Consider the following 17,005-nt stretch of genomic DNA (forward strand, 5'->3'; position numbering starts at 1 on the left):
CATGTGCGACTCCCAACAAAGATGGAACAGAAGTGAGATGTCTCACTCTGTAGCTAAAACAGAGAGCTCAACACACACAGGGTGAAAAGAGGAGCTGCCGCAATTTGCAGTGCAACAAAAATATGGTGTTTTCTGAAAATAACACTTAATATATATATATATATATATATATATATATATATATATACAATTATAAAAATGAGCATAATATGAGCACTTTAAGATCAAGGGGTCTACTATAAAACAATGTAGTTGCTCTACTTCATTCCTTTTCTGATCAAAATATGTAGGTGAAGTCCAATTGATCATTTTTAATTTGTAAAATTCAGACATCTTGGTAAGGCAAACTAGAAAAGTGCATTCAGTAGAGTGCAGATGTCCACATGGGGTCTCCCCTCTCAAACAGAGAAGAGTCTGACTCAACTGTCCCTCCCGGCTCTGACTGAACACCACTGTCCTGTTTCCAGCCTCGCTGCCCCTGTGAAAACCTTCTCGCTCCCTGCCAGTACCTGCAGCAGCGCTAGGGTCGAGATGGCAGCAAAGATAAAAACAGGGATTTATTCATCTCTGGTAGCATGCCTAACTTTAGTGAATCACTATTTGTCGGGTAGGGAATTACAGTAAACTGCAGAAACTCCAGTTAAAAACGGGTCCCCACTTTTCTATGGATGTCAGTTTTTGAGCCACGACAAAGGCCAACATGTGGTCTGCAACCGACGGGGCGAGGCTGGATTTCAGGCCAACCGGTTGCTGAATAAGCCTTTTGTGATTTATTGTTGATCACGTGCGGCCCCCACCGTCCGGTTAAGAGGAGTGATGAGTCAGCCGTCAACGATGGTGAATCATCGCAAGCCCCAACTTCAAATAAATACTTTTTGTAAGAAGAGAATTCAACCACTGGAATTCAGATAGATATATATTCAGATGATATAGTTTGTGAATTAAAACATTTCAATGCTATCCACAGTGCTATTTAAATTTCAATTAGGTATTCCTTTCTTTGCTTCCATATATTGAGCTTATAAACCAGGGCAGGGTACGGAGGTGTGGGTCGATCTGTTTCTTTCTCTTTTAAATATGTCAGATTATGTTTAGGCCCACAGGAAGAGTCCCTACGTGCTGTGACCTCGATGAAACTGAGCTCATGAGCTCATCTGCTGTTCTCCCACTGGAAGGAACCAACAGACAAAATTTGAAATATAATCAACTGTGATTAATGAATTTAACACAAGTTAAAAAAAACAATCAGTTAAAGTTAGCTTAACTTCAAATCCATGCATTTTTCTTTTGAGGCTGTTCAGTTGTGTTGTGATCACAGTGCAAGACCCTGAAAGGATTTCAACCCTGTGTCAAATACAGTGTTGTCCTGCAGGGGAAAATGCACAGTGCATCAAGTCCTGTTAGTACGGAAGATTTCAAATGCCTGAAACAAATCAGCAAAGAAATAAAGTGAAAAATAATACACACTGCTATGCGTCATAATTAAAGAATTCCTAATCTATTTCACTTTGCTATTATATAGGCATTTATAATCTTCCATAGCCAGCTGGGATGCACTTTAAAAAATCAAAGTTTATTCTTATTGTTATCATTATTATAATATACTAGTAATGGCTACAGTATAAGAGCGTAGCAGAGCAGGTTGGTGGTTGGAGGTAGGGTTGGGAGGTATCTGAGGGTTGGAGTTTACACCACTTTTGGTCTTTTTTCCACTTATTACATTCCTATAAAATCTGTTTGCATATTAACACACCTCTGATCGTGTTCCACTCATCACTCTGACAACTCCAATATCCACCACCCATTTCAGTCGTCCTCCAGCGTTTCCGTCTTGATGTCGTTCCCAATACTGCACCCCGCCACATCCCCCTGATTGGCTTGGGCTTGGTTGCTGTGATTGACAGCCGCCTTCTCCAAACCGATTGGGTCCTGGGGCTCGGACAGCACGCTGTGAATGGTGGGTTCGTCCTGGAGGGAGGGCGAGGGGGGAGACCAGGACACGCCTGTCAATCTGGAACCTTCCGCCTGGGGGAGGGATCGGCCAATCAGAGAAGTGCCCCTCTGTCCAGACAAGCCTCCTCTACCCAGGGCAGAAAACCAGCTAGGGAGCAGTGTGGGTACCTGAGCGAGAATAGGAGGAATTATTATGTTTATTGTAAATCTGCCCTCATCTCTTCATCTGAGGCAATGCAGTATATAGTCTATATCCATGATATTCCACTACTGGGATTGCTCCGGTACTGCTCCGTCCCTGTCCTCTGTCTCTGTGTTGGCGTTCTAACCTCTGGTGGATTTCTGAGGACTATGGTTACCTGGTCCTCAGATCTCTTGTAAATCCAGACAGCTAGCTAGACTATCTGTCCAATCCGAGGACTATGGTTACCTGGTCCTCAGATCTCTGCAGGGTAAATCCAGACAGCTAGCTAGACTATCTGTCCAATCCGAGGACTATGGTTACCTGGTCCTCAGATCTCTGCAGGGAAAATCCAGACAGCTAGCTAGACTATCTGTCCAATCTGAGGACTATGGTTACCTGGTCCTCAGATCTCTGCAGGGTAAATCCAGACAGCTAGCTAGACTATCTGTCCAATCTGAGGACTATGGTTACCTGGTCCTCAGATCTCTGCAGGGTAAATCCTAAACTAAAATTATAATCCATAGTACATTACTATACATTGTATATATAATTGCTTGGTTAACAAAATAGTTTTAATCTTTACTTTTAGCAACTTGGCTCACACAGTTACACATGTAGCTCATGAATCAGAAGCAGCTTTTATTGAGTGAGAGGACGAGCGTTTATTGTTTTGCACATGGCTGTTAATAACATATTCATGTCAAGTAGCCATAACTGCATGGATATTTCTAGACATGTAATTGGCTATGAATCATATTGTATTTAGTAATGACTGATGATATAGTTAAAAAACAAGGTAACTAGAAGAGTTGCTTCATAACAAACACACTGCTTATTTATACATATAATACTTATGTGTAGGATACAATTAGCAGCAGCAAGGAATCGTTGAACTGCATTGTAAGCTTTCATGTCTCAGCAAAAAAAACAAATATCATTTATCAAAGGAAGTGTGTGTGTGTGTGTGTGTGTGTGTGTGGTGTGTGTGTGTGTGTGTGGTGTGTGTGTGTGTGTGTGTGTGTGTGTGTGGTGTGTGTGTGTGTGTGTGTGTGTGTGTGTGTGTGTGTGTGGTGTGGTGTGTGTGTGTCAAGTCGGCCTGTACCTGGGTTGGAGAGGACAGGTCAGCTCGACTGAAACCAAACTGCCTGGCTGAAGCTCTCTTGTCAAATAAGGACACCTCACAACCCTGTGACAGGTTAAGACAGGTTATACAACACCCAGGTCTGCTGTCACAAGAATAGTGTCAGAATGCCTCTAAGCTAGTGATTCATAATCTTTGAGTCAAATATGTGACTAAATGTAAAAAGAAAAACGGGTTACACAAAGAGGAATCAAAACAATGAAGCTTGTGTAATATTTCATAGACTGTTTAACTTTACTGATGGGCAACACAAGCATACCTCTGAGCTGCTCAGTGCAAATAACATCCTACAACTAATTTACGTTCAGTTTACCTGGTCCGGGAAGTCGTTGCCATCCACCTCGTCGCTGTTGGACTGACCACCTGGACTCTGGACCTCGATGCCGTGGCTCTCCAAGATGGCTGCTTCTTCAAAAACACAAACCTCATCATAGCATATCGACGTCAAACAACAACAACACACTCAGATTCAAGCTGTTCCGACCTTTGGTCATACTAGGATATATTGTGTGTAACTCTAATAAAATTCACACACAACACACACACACAAACACACATAAACACGCACACGCACACACAGAGGTAGACATTACCAATGTTAGCGCGCCTCTTGATGTCTTTGCGGCGGTTGGCAAACCAGTTGTAGACCTTCAGAGATGTCACCCTCTCTAAATCGGACAGCTTCTTACCTGTAACACACACACACACACACACACACACACACACACACACACACACACACTCTTCCTTTGATAAATGATATTTGCTTTTTTTGCTGAGACATGAAAGCTTACAATGCAGTTCACCGATTCATTGCTGCTGCTAATTGTATCCTACACATAAGTATTATATGTATAAATAAGCAGTGTGTTTGTTATGAAGCAACTCTTCTAGTTACCTTGTTTTTTAACTATATCATCAGTCATTACTAAATACAATATGATTCATAGCCAATTACATGTCTAGAAATATCCATGCAGTTATGGCTACTTGACATGAATATGTTATTAACAGCCATGTGCAAAACAATAAACGCTCGTCCTCTCACTCAATAAAAGCTGCTTCTGATTCATGAGCTACATGTGTAACTGTGTGAGCCAAGTTGCTAAAAGTAAAGATTAAAACTATTTTGTTAACCAAGCAATTATATATACAATGTATAGTAATGTACTATGGATTATAATTTTAGTCATTTGTTCCTGTTATTACCTACCTGGTTTCTGAATGACAGTGTTGCAGGCGGTGGCAATCTCCTCTCTCTTCGCTTCATCGGGGTACTGGTTATCAATGAAGTAGCTGTGCAGACACACACGTATTCACCATGCCATGGTACAATGACAAAGCCAATCAAACATAATCAATTACACTTTGAGCCAGTCCACCCCTCCTCCTCACCCCCAGCCAGCTCACCTCTCCATGACAGCCAGACACTCCTTCCTCCAGGTGAATCTGCTCCCTCGCCGCAGGCGGAAGCCCCCGGGGGCTGAGCCAAAAGGAGGCGGGGCTTGATGCCAGTCCATCACCTCCTCCAGAGCCAATGGGGCGGCTCGCATAGCAAGAGTGGCACCTGAAGTCACAGACACCAGACAGCTTTAATAATAATAAATCTTATTTTCATTACAGTATGCCACACAGTGGGCCTTTCCCATTTCCCAGTTTGTGCGTCCTCAATTCCCCCCCCTCACGTCTTAGTCCCGCCCACGGTAGATTCGAGATGAGGAGTCGGGGCAACGGCCATTAAGCAAACACGAGACATCTCTACCTCCGAGCTGTCATTTAAAGCGACGTCAACTCAATATAACAAGCAGCAGCATAAGCACTTTTTTATTTAGCGTTTCCACCTAAAAATAGGTCTCAAATAGAATAATGAAAAGAAATTATTGTGTATTGCACATTTACTGTGTGTGTACACCCCATCATGAGGACAAAGGACAAAGAGTAATTTATTACACCCTGACTTTCATTTATTTTGGAGCATCTAGCCAAATGGAAGTCAAGAGATTCTAATTTCTCTTTTTAAGGGAAGACACAGGATAACTAGACTGTTCTGTGTTTTTAATACTGAGCATTCCACCCTGTTGGTCTAATCACAACGTATTCATTGTTCAATCACAGGAAAACAGTTTACAATCTTTATTTCTGTAACCAGGGAGATCTCGAGGTGCCCATAAAAAAACACAAACCCATTCCGTGCCTTTCTTTTCTGTCTGAAAACTCTTTGATTACAACTTACAGTTTGTCACATCTGCAACTTTCCAAATACTGTAAACCTGTCCTCTGCTGGGAAATTAATGCATGTAACTGTCCTATTTATTGTTGAAATCCCAACATGAATACCAATGAGCTGAGGTCCAATTTTTTCTTTTCTGCACTGATGTATTAGAGCTGTCAATCTGGGGGTGTCCAGAGGTCTGCTCAAGGAGACTTTGACAATACGCAATGACAACATGTTTTAACTGATAACAAGCTCTCTCCAGTGTGTTGTCCTAGGGATTGTCCTCCTAACTGAACTGCATGATTGTTGCTCAGCCAGTGAAACTCCAGGTGTTATTGAAGTAGTTTTTTTTTTACACGTGGAAGAGTTGGGGGGTTATGCAGGAGATGTAAGCGTGATGGGTGGTGTTACCAGGGTTGGTTTTCTCCAGCTGGTACCAGCGAAAGAAGGCTCTTTTCTTCTGCTCGCTGAGGTCTGATCCCTGCTGTAGGAGCCAGTGGGAGATCCGGCTCTGACTGATCCCTGAAGGAAGAGGAACAGAGCGAGATCTGTACCATCAGTAGGCTGGACGCTTGCTGGCATGTCAAACCTTTCTGGTGGTTAGTCGATACTCACCCGTTACCTGAGCAACCACAGCCTGGGAGATCCGCCTGTTTGCCAGGAAAGACTTAATCTCTTCTTTGATCATAGCACTGTCCCTCCTACAAGCAGAGAGGGGAATCTACTGTTTAACACAAAGTACAGTAACTGGTTACAGCTCAGTCTCACAGTCTCACATTTCCCTTATGGCACAAAGTAACAGTCACTATACTTAACCAGCTATAACTCTGCAATCCACATATATATTCCTGGCAGCTGCTGTTGAAGCTGAATATGTGCAGGAATCAGAGGCCAGATCCTGCTGCTGTAATACTGACTGCTTTCTGGTTTGATTTCATCTTCACACAACCTCAAATCAATACCCATCTGATTGCAACTGTCTGACTGCAGACTACAGATGAGCAGCACTAGTGAGAGAGTGTGTGTGTGTGTGTGTGTGTGTGTGTGTGTGTGTGTGTGTGTGTGTGTGTGTGTTTGCATGCATGCGTGTAGGCCCTGTATCATATTCAGTGTGAGCTACAGGCAGGCTTGTCGACCATCAGACCGTCTGTATTAACACCTAATGTTCGGTACAGCAATCTACTGTATATATGTTGGGTTCTTCATAAATCATATACATCGCAATTATGTAAATTTTAATTCAGAGTACTAATTAGGGCTGTGCAAGTAACTGAATTTTGATTTCAATTTTGGCTCCCAATGATCACCAAAATATTATCGAGAAAAAACAATTATTTTGCCTTTTTCTGTTTTTCTGAATGACACGCGCACACGCACATCCCCCCCTCCAGAAGCCGTAAACTCTCTCAGCCTATAAGGTCAGGGGGGCAAGACGTGTGCATATCATCCACTGGAATTTAAAAACTCAGCGCAAGTAAAGATGGCAGAATGCGGCCCCTCTGCCCCCCCCATAATCTTTCCATAATCAAACAGCCCTAGTACTAATTATTGTCATGGTTGTAGCAAACTATACAAATATACTTCTGCAGCTCTAAATCCAGTTGGTTGTGCTAGTGACTTTACATTTGTTTTACTTTTTTCATCATCATCATCATCATCATCATCAGTCATGAAAACATTGTGGGAAAGACTCTCAGACATGTCATAACAGGGTAAACACAGCTGCATTTAATACAATTATGAGATGACTTGTTTGATTTTGGTTTACCAATTCACAATTATTATTATTATTATTATTATTAGAAAGTGACAAAAAGGTAGCACACCTCAGGTTCCCAAGTTAAGAAGGACAAAATACTGTCCTTGCATTTAGCATTATTATTATTTAGATACATACATTAGGATACTGTGTTCACTTTGCTATGATACTGTACATCTGTATAAAGTGTGCGTTATTGTGAATCCACGTCTTCCTTCGTTTAGTAATTCATGTTTTTCTGACGGGGGTGCCAAGTTAAGCAGTAGGCGCATGTTTAAAGCTGACACTACTCTGTGTTCATCTCTGAGCTGGTCTGGCCTGGTAACTCCTGGTCCAACCTAGTCTAGGTCACGGCAGGTCTAGTCAGGTCTTACCTCATCAAGTCCTCCACCTTGTCATCAACATCTAAGTCCTCTTCGCTGGTCTCGAACCCGTAGCCTGGCGCTGTGACACTGCCACTAACAACACCAAGAGGAAACCGGGGGGGTGACAGCTTCCCATTGGTGACAGCAACTAGGCCATTCTGGACTACCGCAGCCATGGCGACAGGCGATGCTACTGGAATTGGTAGAAGCGGGGAGGTGGTGTCGAAGTTGTTGTTAGGTGAGGGTGAGAGCCGGTTGTTAGGGAAACTTGTCTGAGTAGCGGTGGAGGTCATGGAAGAAGAAGCGACGACGGCGCTGGATGAAGACAAGGAAGACGAGGGAGGCATGTAGGGAGGCTTATGGGTCAACTTGTGTCCATGTTGGCGGTCCAGGTGGTCCAGGGTGTCCAGGGCGTGGAGGACCTCCACCTGTGTGATACCTGTCCTCCGTAGCCTCTGGAGGAGGTCAATCTGCTCGATGGTGAAACGAGGCTCCTCACACTGCTGGAACATCCTGGGGGGGGGCCATTACCAAACCATTAATAACCAAGGAAAAGGACGCCCCTACATTTACTTTCTACTTTGTAATTACAGTATTATTCTGCAAACGGAAACAATTCTATACATGCAGAACATGTTACTGTCTCTAACCTTTACTTTTATGCAACTAAAATAAATCCTAACATTTTCTAATATACAGAAAATAAAGTATTTAAATAGTACTCTGTAGCGTTTTGACCACTATTAGCGCTGTGGAGACATGTTAGAGTGGATCCCTCTTGTGTTGGTAGTGCAAACACAGGCGCTGGGATTCACCTCTTAACTTTTGGTTTTCCACTGATCGACAGGTGGGGGCAGTAACCCCCAAAAGGAGCGGAGCAATGCACCAACAAAGACAGTGTAAAAAAACTGTGAACAAGATCATTTGAATGTAAACAATGCACAGTTTAAAAATATTTAAGAGAAAAAACAAACACATAGTCTACATCCGAGGAACAAACCATGTGTGTTGAAGAGAACATAATTCAGTCCTGGTTGATTTGTCGACCCCGTGGTTACCATCGGTAACTGTGAGGGAGATTTGACAGTACAGGTGCCACCGCACCGATTTAGTTTCATTTCTAAAAAGAAATGGCATCATAATACTCGCTGAACTGAACTCACATATTCACCACTGGGGGCAAAAAACCCACTGAGAGGATTCATTGTTGCTTTCATAAAGAGGACTAACCAAGACAGTAAACAATATTGTCCAACATGCTAATACTTCTGCATTGTGTAATTGCGGCCTTTCTGTGAACCCAGGGCAAAGCAAACTCTTTTATACTGCGGAAAGGAAATCAACTAATGCAAATACATAAAGTGACTATTGCACAAAAAATACTGGTAATGAATATTGCCAGAAATGGAAGATGATGTAATGGAAATCTACATGTTCTACTTCTGATTAATTGATACATAATTACTCATTAGTGACCTTTCTCTACCCACTGAGCTTCACATCTCCAAAATGGAAGAACAGACACATCCACATCATTTGCTTCATGCTTGCAGATTTACAGCACACACACACACACACGCATGCACGCACACACTGTGTGCCACACACACTGTAAGACATCAGAGCTCAGCAGCTGCTATCACATTTTAACCCCATTAATCATGATATAATGTTACCCAATTGATGCAATGTGTGGTATGTTTTCAAATCAAAAGCATGCTCACTTTATTGTAGCTTTAACAAAAAAATATTGTTGATTCCCATCTATATTGGTTTGATATGCCATGTCCTTTTAAATGTGCACCCATCTTATGTCATTTCTAAAAAAGAAATGTTGTAAAAATATTCACTGCACTGTACTGAGCGAGAGAAAGAGAGGATGGAGAGATTAACGAAAAATGAGATAATGCATCTGTCATGATGTTTTTCCTTCTAATGCCAAAAAGAAAAACAGGCACAGCAGAGAATCAAAGTCAGCAGACATGTCAACACTTCTAATGCGCAGGAGGGTGACTGTTTGTGTGTGTGTGTGTGTGTGTGTGTGTGTGTGTGTGTGTGTGTGTGTGTGTGTGTGTGTGTGTGTGTGTGTGTGTGTGTGTGCATACGACTTGGGAAAAATGCCAAAAAAACTGTACATCTCAGACAGAGCCAAGCTCCATACTTTGTTTCACTGCAGCAGAAGATGAGTCACGCTGCATAAAGTCAGACGACATACGACTCATACAGGACTGCAAAATGATCCTCTCAACTATTAGGTTTTCAATTTAATAATAACTGATCCAAGTTTTTTGTCTTGAGTGTCTCTATTTTGTTTCAGATTAACAATGAAATGATTTTTCTTCCACCTGCATTACTGTTTTTGGAGCTCTTTATAAAACGGATATAATTAACACATTATATAGCATCCTTCTTTGTAATACGCTTTCCAACCAAACGATCTGTGGTTTAGACAACCAAACAAAGCATGCAAGAAAACCAAACACATTATAATACTAATTACTTAAAAAGTGACAAATATGTATATGTATATCAGCTTGTGAGCCTTTCTCCAAATAGCCAGCAGCAGAGAGATCAGAGGAAATTAAGAAAAAAAAAGAGATGGAGAATGACAACAAAGGTCCACGGCTAGATGCAAACCAGATGCACTTTTGAGACAAGTTCAGAATGATCAAAGGAAACAAGATGTATCTAAGTACCATCTGAATGGTCCGCCTCCATCCAGTCACCGCCTTCAGAAACATGCACTGAAGCTGTGCAGTGAAAAGCAACAAAAAACTGGCTTTACCTTTCCAGACAGCAGGGGCCTCATGTATTAAAGATGGCACAGCTTTCATACCAGAAGATGGTGCACAGCCAAAACATGAAAATTACCTACGCACAGAAATATTCACGTGTATAAAACCGGGCGTAGGCCAGGTCCTGCACATCTTTCCTTTACACATCAACATCAACAGGAAGTTGAGCCCCAGACCCCGCACGTTCTGCATCTTGTGTTGACTGTTCACATATCTAATATATCATATTACAAATCTGTGCTCATCCTCATATGTACATTGTTTGTACTGCTGTTATTGTTTAATACATTGTGAATACATATTTGTAAAATTGTATGATGTTTTTGTTGAGTTATTATTACACCACACTTTTTCTGACCTTTTTGAATCCCCGACTAAAAAAGACTAAAACTAATAAAAACTAAACTAAAAGTAAGCATTTTCAAAAAATAACAACTAAACTAGCAAATAAGCTTTAAAAACTAATTAAAACTAATTGAAATGAATTTGAAAACAAAAAGTCCAAACGAAATAAAAATAAAAACTAATGATATCAATTATCGTGATATCAATTCTAAGCAAAACAATGGTGATTGATATTTTGCCCTGAATCGTGCAGGCCCAAGTGGCAGCGCCCCAGCAGATCCAGAACCACATGCAGCTCAGTGTCGGTCCACATTCCCCCCACTAAGCAGTTTGAACTCCCTGGTGTAATGCCCTTTATTTTCTAAGTGGTAGTAGGCTCAGTGAAACTGCATCCAAAAATATTTCCTAAATGGATTTTTCATTCATTTCCCTTCCTCACAGAGGTTAAGTAGCCTGCAAATTGAATTATTAGTGTATGAAAGATGAGTAACATTATCCACATAAATGATCAAACTTTTATGGAATATCAGCAGATATAAATATGCTTCTTTCATAGACAATGTCACCGACCTACCGTATGCCAGTAATGAAGTGGAAACGTTAATTTGTAATGTTTGGTGATTTTCTGCACTTTTCAGTTTGATTTGGCCACGTTACAGAGCCAGAAAAGACTTTGCAGACGACCCGCACATTCTCACGTCAAGTTAAGTTTTTATACATCACAAAGGGTCCGTGAAAGCTTTCCGTCCATACGCAACTTTACTGCAACATCTCCTAACGAGTACAGAGAAACACATTTTGAATCAAAACGGTGCCATTTTCTCAAAGGGAGCTGGAATATATTGATGATTGCCATAATCTGTAGATTTCAAATCAATCCAAGTTTGTAAACTAAGATGAACACAAACACTTTACTTGTACACCTATGAGTGCATGAGCAAGTAACAGCTGACTAAATGTTTGGACAGATTTTAATAAATGATTAACACCGAAAACACACCAAGCGGAACCAGAGTGCCCCTCGCTGCAATAATTACTTTTACAAGGTCCTACTATTGTAAATAGACACAGTGGCTTTAAGATGCACAACACCAGAAGGGAGGCAAACCTAACTTTTCCTTCCTGCCCTGGGAAAAGACAGATAATGAACCATTATCATTGCAGACAATAGTGTATCCCAACAGAAGGCTGTTTTCCTCGACAGCAACCCATAACAGTGCAGGAAACCAACTTTCATTTACTGTATCTGCCACAGAGTAAACCGCATTAGTTTGAGTTTAAGCTTTTATTTTTCACACTATCTGAAGCAAGGACCCAGCCACCTTGGTTCCACTGAAGCTTCTAATGATGGCTGCAGCAGATTAACTGGATTTTCAGCAGCCACCCTCACTTTAGTAATAAGATAGCCTGTATCGTTGAGGTTACGTTGGATTGCTCCATTGCTGCTGGAAATTCTGCCGTCCCTCATTTTGGCCGGATGTCCGTCCCCTTCCTCTGTCTCTGTGTTGGTGTTCTAACCTCTGGTGGATTTCTGAGGACTATGGTTACCTGGTCCTCAGATCTCTGCAGGGTAAATCCAGACAGCTAGCTAGACTATCTGTCCAATCTGAGGACTATGGTTACCTGGTCCTCAGGTCTCTGCAGGGTAAATCCAGACAGCTAGCTAGACTATCTGTCCAATCTGAGGACTAGGGTTACCTGGTCCTCAGATCTCTGCAGGGTAAATCCAGACAGCTAGCTAGACTATCTGTCCAATCTGAGGACTATGGTTACCTGGTCCTCAGATCTCTGCAGGGTAAACCCAGACAGCTAGCTAGACTATCTGTCCAATCTGAGTTTTCTGTTAATGACTAAAACTACTTTTAATAGAGGGACTGGTAATCAAATAGGGCTGACTGGCACTGCTCAACTTCTTCAGAGATCTGTGCTAAGCAGCAACAGTAGGAAGTATGTGCGCACACACACACACACACACACACACACACACACACACACACACACACACACACACACACTGCATTCACAACCACACAACCAGGGTAATACTTTTTTTAACCATTTCATTCAAATCATGAGGTGTCATTGAGCAAGACACTGAACACGTACCGGCTCAACAGAATCCCAGACTACATTGTCATACACCAAGAAACTCTCAGATAAACTTTACACCATGCAAAACCAGGATCTCACAAAGTGTTTCTCCCATGGGCAATTTTAGACCCTTTATAGGGGGGCTCAAGTTCATCTCAGCCACCCTAAAGATGAAAAACAATATTAAAATAAATTTAAGTGCTTCAAGGGAGAGTTTGATAATGTGTCTGTTAGTGACAGAGGACAAACGATTACAGGTTCAAAGGGCTTAAAACAGGTTTAATATCCTGTGCGTCTGTCTCCGATGCTATGCACCTGTAACCCCGTCAAGGAAAGGGTTAAAAGAAACATAGTGTTGGCCAATCAGAGGTGGTTTTGCCAGACTCCCGCCTTTGGCTGAGTCTCTATCTGATCTGTCAGAGGGAGAGCAGGAGACCGTTGTGTAGTTCATCCAAGGGGGTAAGCCTCTCCTCTCTAAGCGTAGCTCCTATGGCGCCATTTTAATGCTACCAAGCCATCACCTGCAGTTAGCATCCCATTGACTCCCATTCATTTTGACATCACTAGGACAGTTAATAACTCTACATCTGAAGTGCTTCAAGGCTCTATTTGTCTGTTGTTTATTTCTAAAGAAACACAACAATGTATAAAAGGCTCCGGTACCTTGTAGCTCACGTTATGTCTCCGTAGCAGACGTTTTTATAAAACTGGACCAACAATTGTCAAAACCACGCAACTTGCTGTGGCATAGTCGTCAAATCACCGTATTGTCACGACAAGCTTGCAGACAGTTTGGACTTAGCTGTTTAAGTTTAATTACTAATGTTAACTAGCATTTTAGTTTGCAGTAATTAGCCTGTGTCTATGTTAATGTTAACTAGCATTTTAGTTAGCAATAATTAACCTGTGTCTATGTTAATGTGAACTAGCATGTTAGTTAGCAATTAATTAGCCTGTGCCTATGTTTATGTTAACTAGCATTTTAGTTAGCAATAATTAACCTGTGTCTATGTTAATGTGAACTAGCATGTTAGTTAGCGGTAATTAGCCTGTGCCTATGTTAATGTTAACTAGCATGTTAGTTAGCAGTAATTAGCCGGTGCCTGTGTTAATGTTAACTAGCATGTTAGTTAGCAGTAATTAGCCGGTGCCTGTGTTAATGTTAACTAGCATGTTAGTTAGCAGTAATTAGCCGGTGCCTGTGTTAATGTTAACTAGCATGTTAGTTAGCAGTAATTAGCCTGTGCCTATGTTAATGTTAACTAGCATGTTAGTTAGCAGTAATTAGCCGGTGGCTGTGTTAATGTTAACTAGCATGTTAGTTAGCAGTAATTAGCCTGTGCCTATGTTAATGTTAACTAGCATGTTAGTTAGCAGTAATTAGCCGGTGCCTGTGTTAATGTTAACTAGCATGTTAGTTAGCAGTAATTAGCCGGTGCCTGTGTTAATGTTAACTAGCATGTTAGTTAGCAGTAATTAGCCGGTGCCTGTGTTAATGTTAACTAGCATGTTAGTTAGCAGTAATTAGCCGGTGCCTGTGTTAATGTTAACTAGCATGTTAGTTAGCAGTAATTAGCCTGTGCCTATGTTATCTCCTAACATGTACCTACCTCTGCTGATTGGGAATGATTGAGATTTCTCTTGCACAGCTACCAGAAGACTTACAGCTTCCAGACAAGTTGCTCACGTCACATCTATGTCTTCCAGCTCAGTTGGAGTCTGTGCAGTAACGCTCAGCATCACCGGGAAAGAGCTCCTAATAGACTTCACTGGTCTCCGTCCAGAGCAACGGGACCTGTTGGTCCATTTCTTTAACCATCTATGAGCTTAGCGTCGGTAGTCCCCAGAGAAGAAGTTGGTCATTTCATGGAGCAGATTAGAACCCAAATTGAGACGTAAGCAACTAAAATTGCTGAATGTCAAATTGGTTATTATTACTGAGACTTACAAAGTGTCAGGGCTAGTTCCATCATAGTGTCAAAAAATGTTAGTTGACGTTGTTGTTCAGTAGATAGCTCAGAGATTATCAGATAATAAAATTACCCATTTAGCATGGGGGGGGGTAAACACTTTTGCAAGGCACTGTAACTGTGTCACATTCTCATTTGGGGCTGAGCCCCCCTAAAGGTCTGATCCTAGAATCGGCCCTGGTTTGTCCAAAATCATTTGTGTATACTTGAATAATTACTTCTAAAAAAAACAAAGAAGGTTTAACGATGAGGTGTGTTTCTATTCCTGAACCCAGTGACCTGACCTAAGATCCTGACCAGACGTGGCATAACGTTGAACTGCCTCCCGGTGCCAGGAGCACATAGACAAGTCATTTCATTAAAGTAGGCTACTTTAACTGGCATCGAAACCCCGAAATTTACCCAAAAACCAGAACAGCAGACTTCACTGTAGTAGTCCCAAATGTCAAGGTAGCCCCAATGCCGAGTGTTAGCTTTAAATGATCGACTTTCACGCCGAATCACATCAGGAAAAAACGTGTTTTAATTTTGTCCTGCTTCTAGGAAAATAAGCATGCACGATAGAGGGTGCCTTCAAACGTTTTAGGGATAATGAAGGACAACTCCTCTATTCGGCATAGAACAATAAACTAGTCCATTCTACGCACACAAAAATTGTGCACTGCATTGTGTTCGCCTGTTGTTGCATCGTAATAACCACACTACTTAAAGACACTGTGCATCGCGGTAGCGAGCATTGTAGTCCTACTGTAAAAGTTGACATTGTGTTTGATTAACTGTTTCTTGGTGAACTATTTGCATGCCGAATTACATATTGACTCTTTATTATTCAGATAAGACCGTGTGAACCAGTTTGGGCAGTGGTGTCATTAAGCGCCAAGTAAAACGCCGCAGTACAGTCGGATTTTTAAGGAGTTTTCAGTTATCACCATACAGAGAAAAGGTAACGTATCGGGCTAGCAGGACCGTTTTAATACTGCAGTAGTTGGAGCTGCAGGACTTAACTTACCTTAATATTCCAGTCTAAGAGCCTCCACAGATATTATTTTACCATATATCCTTTGCCTCGGGGCGCCGGGACACACGGACACTGACAGTATTCCCAAAATGTCTCCTCTGTTTATAATTGGGTTTCAATCCACCGTCAAACAGATTCGCCTTTTGTCCGGCAGACAGGCGCCATGTTGACACAATGACGCAAGGAACGACGGGAGTCGCAGTTTACGGAACTTACTGTACACGCAGAGCTGCCAGTTTATTAGGTACACCTGGACACAACTGGAATTCAACACAGTATCATCTTGTGTTGACAGTGCCAGAGAAGTATTAGAAGTATTTAGTGTCACACTAAATCTAAAAAAGATTGAAAAAAACGGCCATCCTGCTGAAGTAAACATTACTTAATCCTACTCAAAAACTCTCCCAGATGTCTTGTTGCAAACCATGGAACCAGACCATAGACTGTATATATATATATATATACTATACATTTATATACATATATATTGTACGTATATCCGTATATACATATATATATATACTGTATATATAGCATACACATTTACATATATACACATACATTTATGTATATGTATATTTATTATGAACCAGACAGAGGTGGGCACAGTATGGCTCCTGACATCTGAGTAATTGGACCCCCCAGGTCACAGTTTCTTCATGTAGTGACATGAAACATTCTCTCCAATTTCAGCCCTCAGAACAAAAAGTACAGGGGCAGTACCTACGACACCAGGGTCTGACTCCCTTACCCAGAATGCCACTGATGCTGTGAATAGAAGGAACCTTCAGTACGTACGACCTTAGATCAGTGATCTTGTGCTCATTACACAGATCCCTGCTGGTTTGCATTCTAGACGTCGAATAAGTGACAAAGGAAGACCTGGGACCCCACGCAGTAGGAATCTAATTATCAACCTGGTAGGTTAGAAACCTGCAGAGCTGGGGCTCCACTGCTGTATGCAAGGACGGGTTAGGTAGCAAACTATTAACAGACTAGACCCGGTGTCTGCAAGTCCCGTTTGTTTTAGAAAGTTGTTTTCTGTATTTATTAAAATCAGTTTTTTATCCATGATGAGAACATAATTTTCAGGAACTGTTTAATCTGCAATTATGATTTGGAAGAAATTGTGTGTTTTTGCAGGACCTCAGGTTTACTCAGCTGAATGT

The 17,005-nt window shown here is 41.6% G+C and overlaps 1 protein-coding gene across 3 annotated transcripts; it reads right to left on the reverse strand.

Annotated features, from left to right (window-relative positions):
- Positions 1-1,703: 1,703 nt before the first annotated feature.
- Positions 1,704-16,040, reverse strand: LOC116694076 (homeobox-containing protein 1). Of its 3 annotated transcripts, none has more exons than XM_032523553.1 (10): positions 15,828-16,040; positions 7,627-8,130; positions 6,109-6,194; positions 5,905-6,015; positions 4,689-4,845; positions 4,492-4,574; positions 3,872-3,967; positions 3,592-3,680; positions 3,240-3,323; positions 1,704-2,121 (listed from the first exon to the last, which is right to left on the reverse strand). In XM_032523553.1, exons 2-10 carry the CDS (start codon positions 8,127-8,129, stop codon positions 1,807-1,809), a joined length of 1,524 nt encoding a protein of 507 aa, XP_032379444.1. In that variant the 5' UTR covers position 8,130; positions 15,828-16,040; the 3' UTR covers positions 1,704-1,806. The 3 variants fall into 3 exon arrangements, with proteins under 3 accessions (XP_032379444.1, XP_032379435.1, XP_032379427.1); XM_032523544.1 differs by having other exon boundaries at positions 3,592-3,683; XM_032523536.1 differs by having other exon boundaries at positions 3,592-3,686.
- Between the last annotated feature and the right edge of the window lie 965 nt (positions 16,041-17,005).

The sequence above is a fragment of the Etheostoma spectabile genome, chromosome 1 (genome assembly GCF_008692095.1).
Source record: "Etheostoma spectabile isolate EspeVRDwgs_2016 chromosome 1, UIUC_Espe_1.0, whole genome shotgun sequence".
Lineage (NCBI taxonomy): Eukaryota > Metazoa > Chordata > Actinopteri > Perciformes > Percidae > Etheostoma > Etheostoma spectabile.

Bases quoted from the DNA above. Each gene is read 5' to 3' on its own strand.
- LOC116694076 (XM_032523536.1), bottom strand. From the start codon at position 8,129: ATGTTCCAGCAGTGTGAGGAGCCTCGTTTCACCATCGAGCAGATTGAC. The intron at 6,195-7,626 runs GTAAGACCTGAC...CTCTGCTTGTAG, and splicing joins AAGGTGGAGGACTTGATGAG to GAGGGACAGTGCTATGATCA. The intron at 3,687-3,871 runs GTAATGTCTACC...GTGTTTTTGAAG, and splicing joins CAAGAGGCGCGCTAACATTG to AAGCAGCCATCTTGGAGAGC.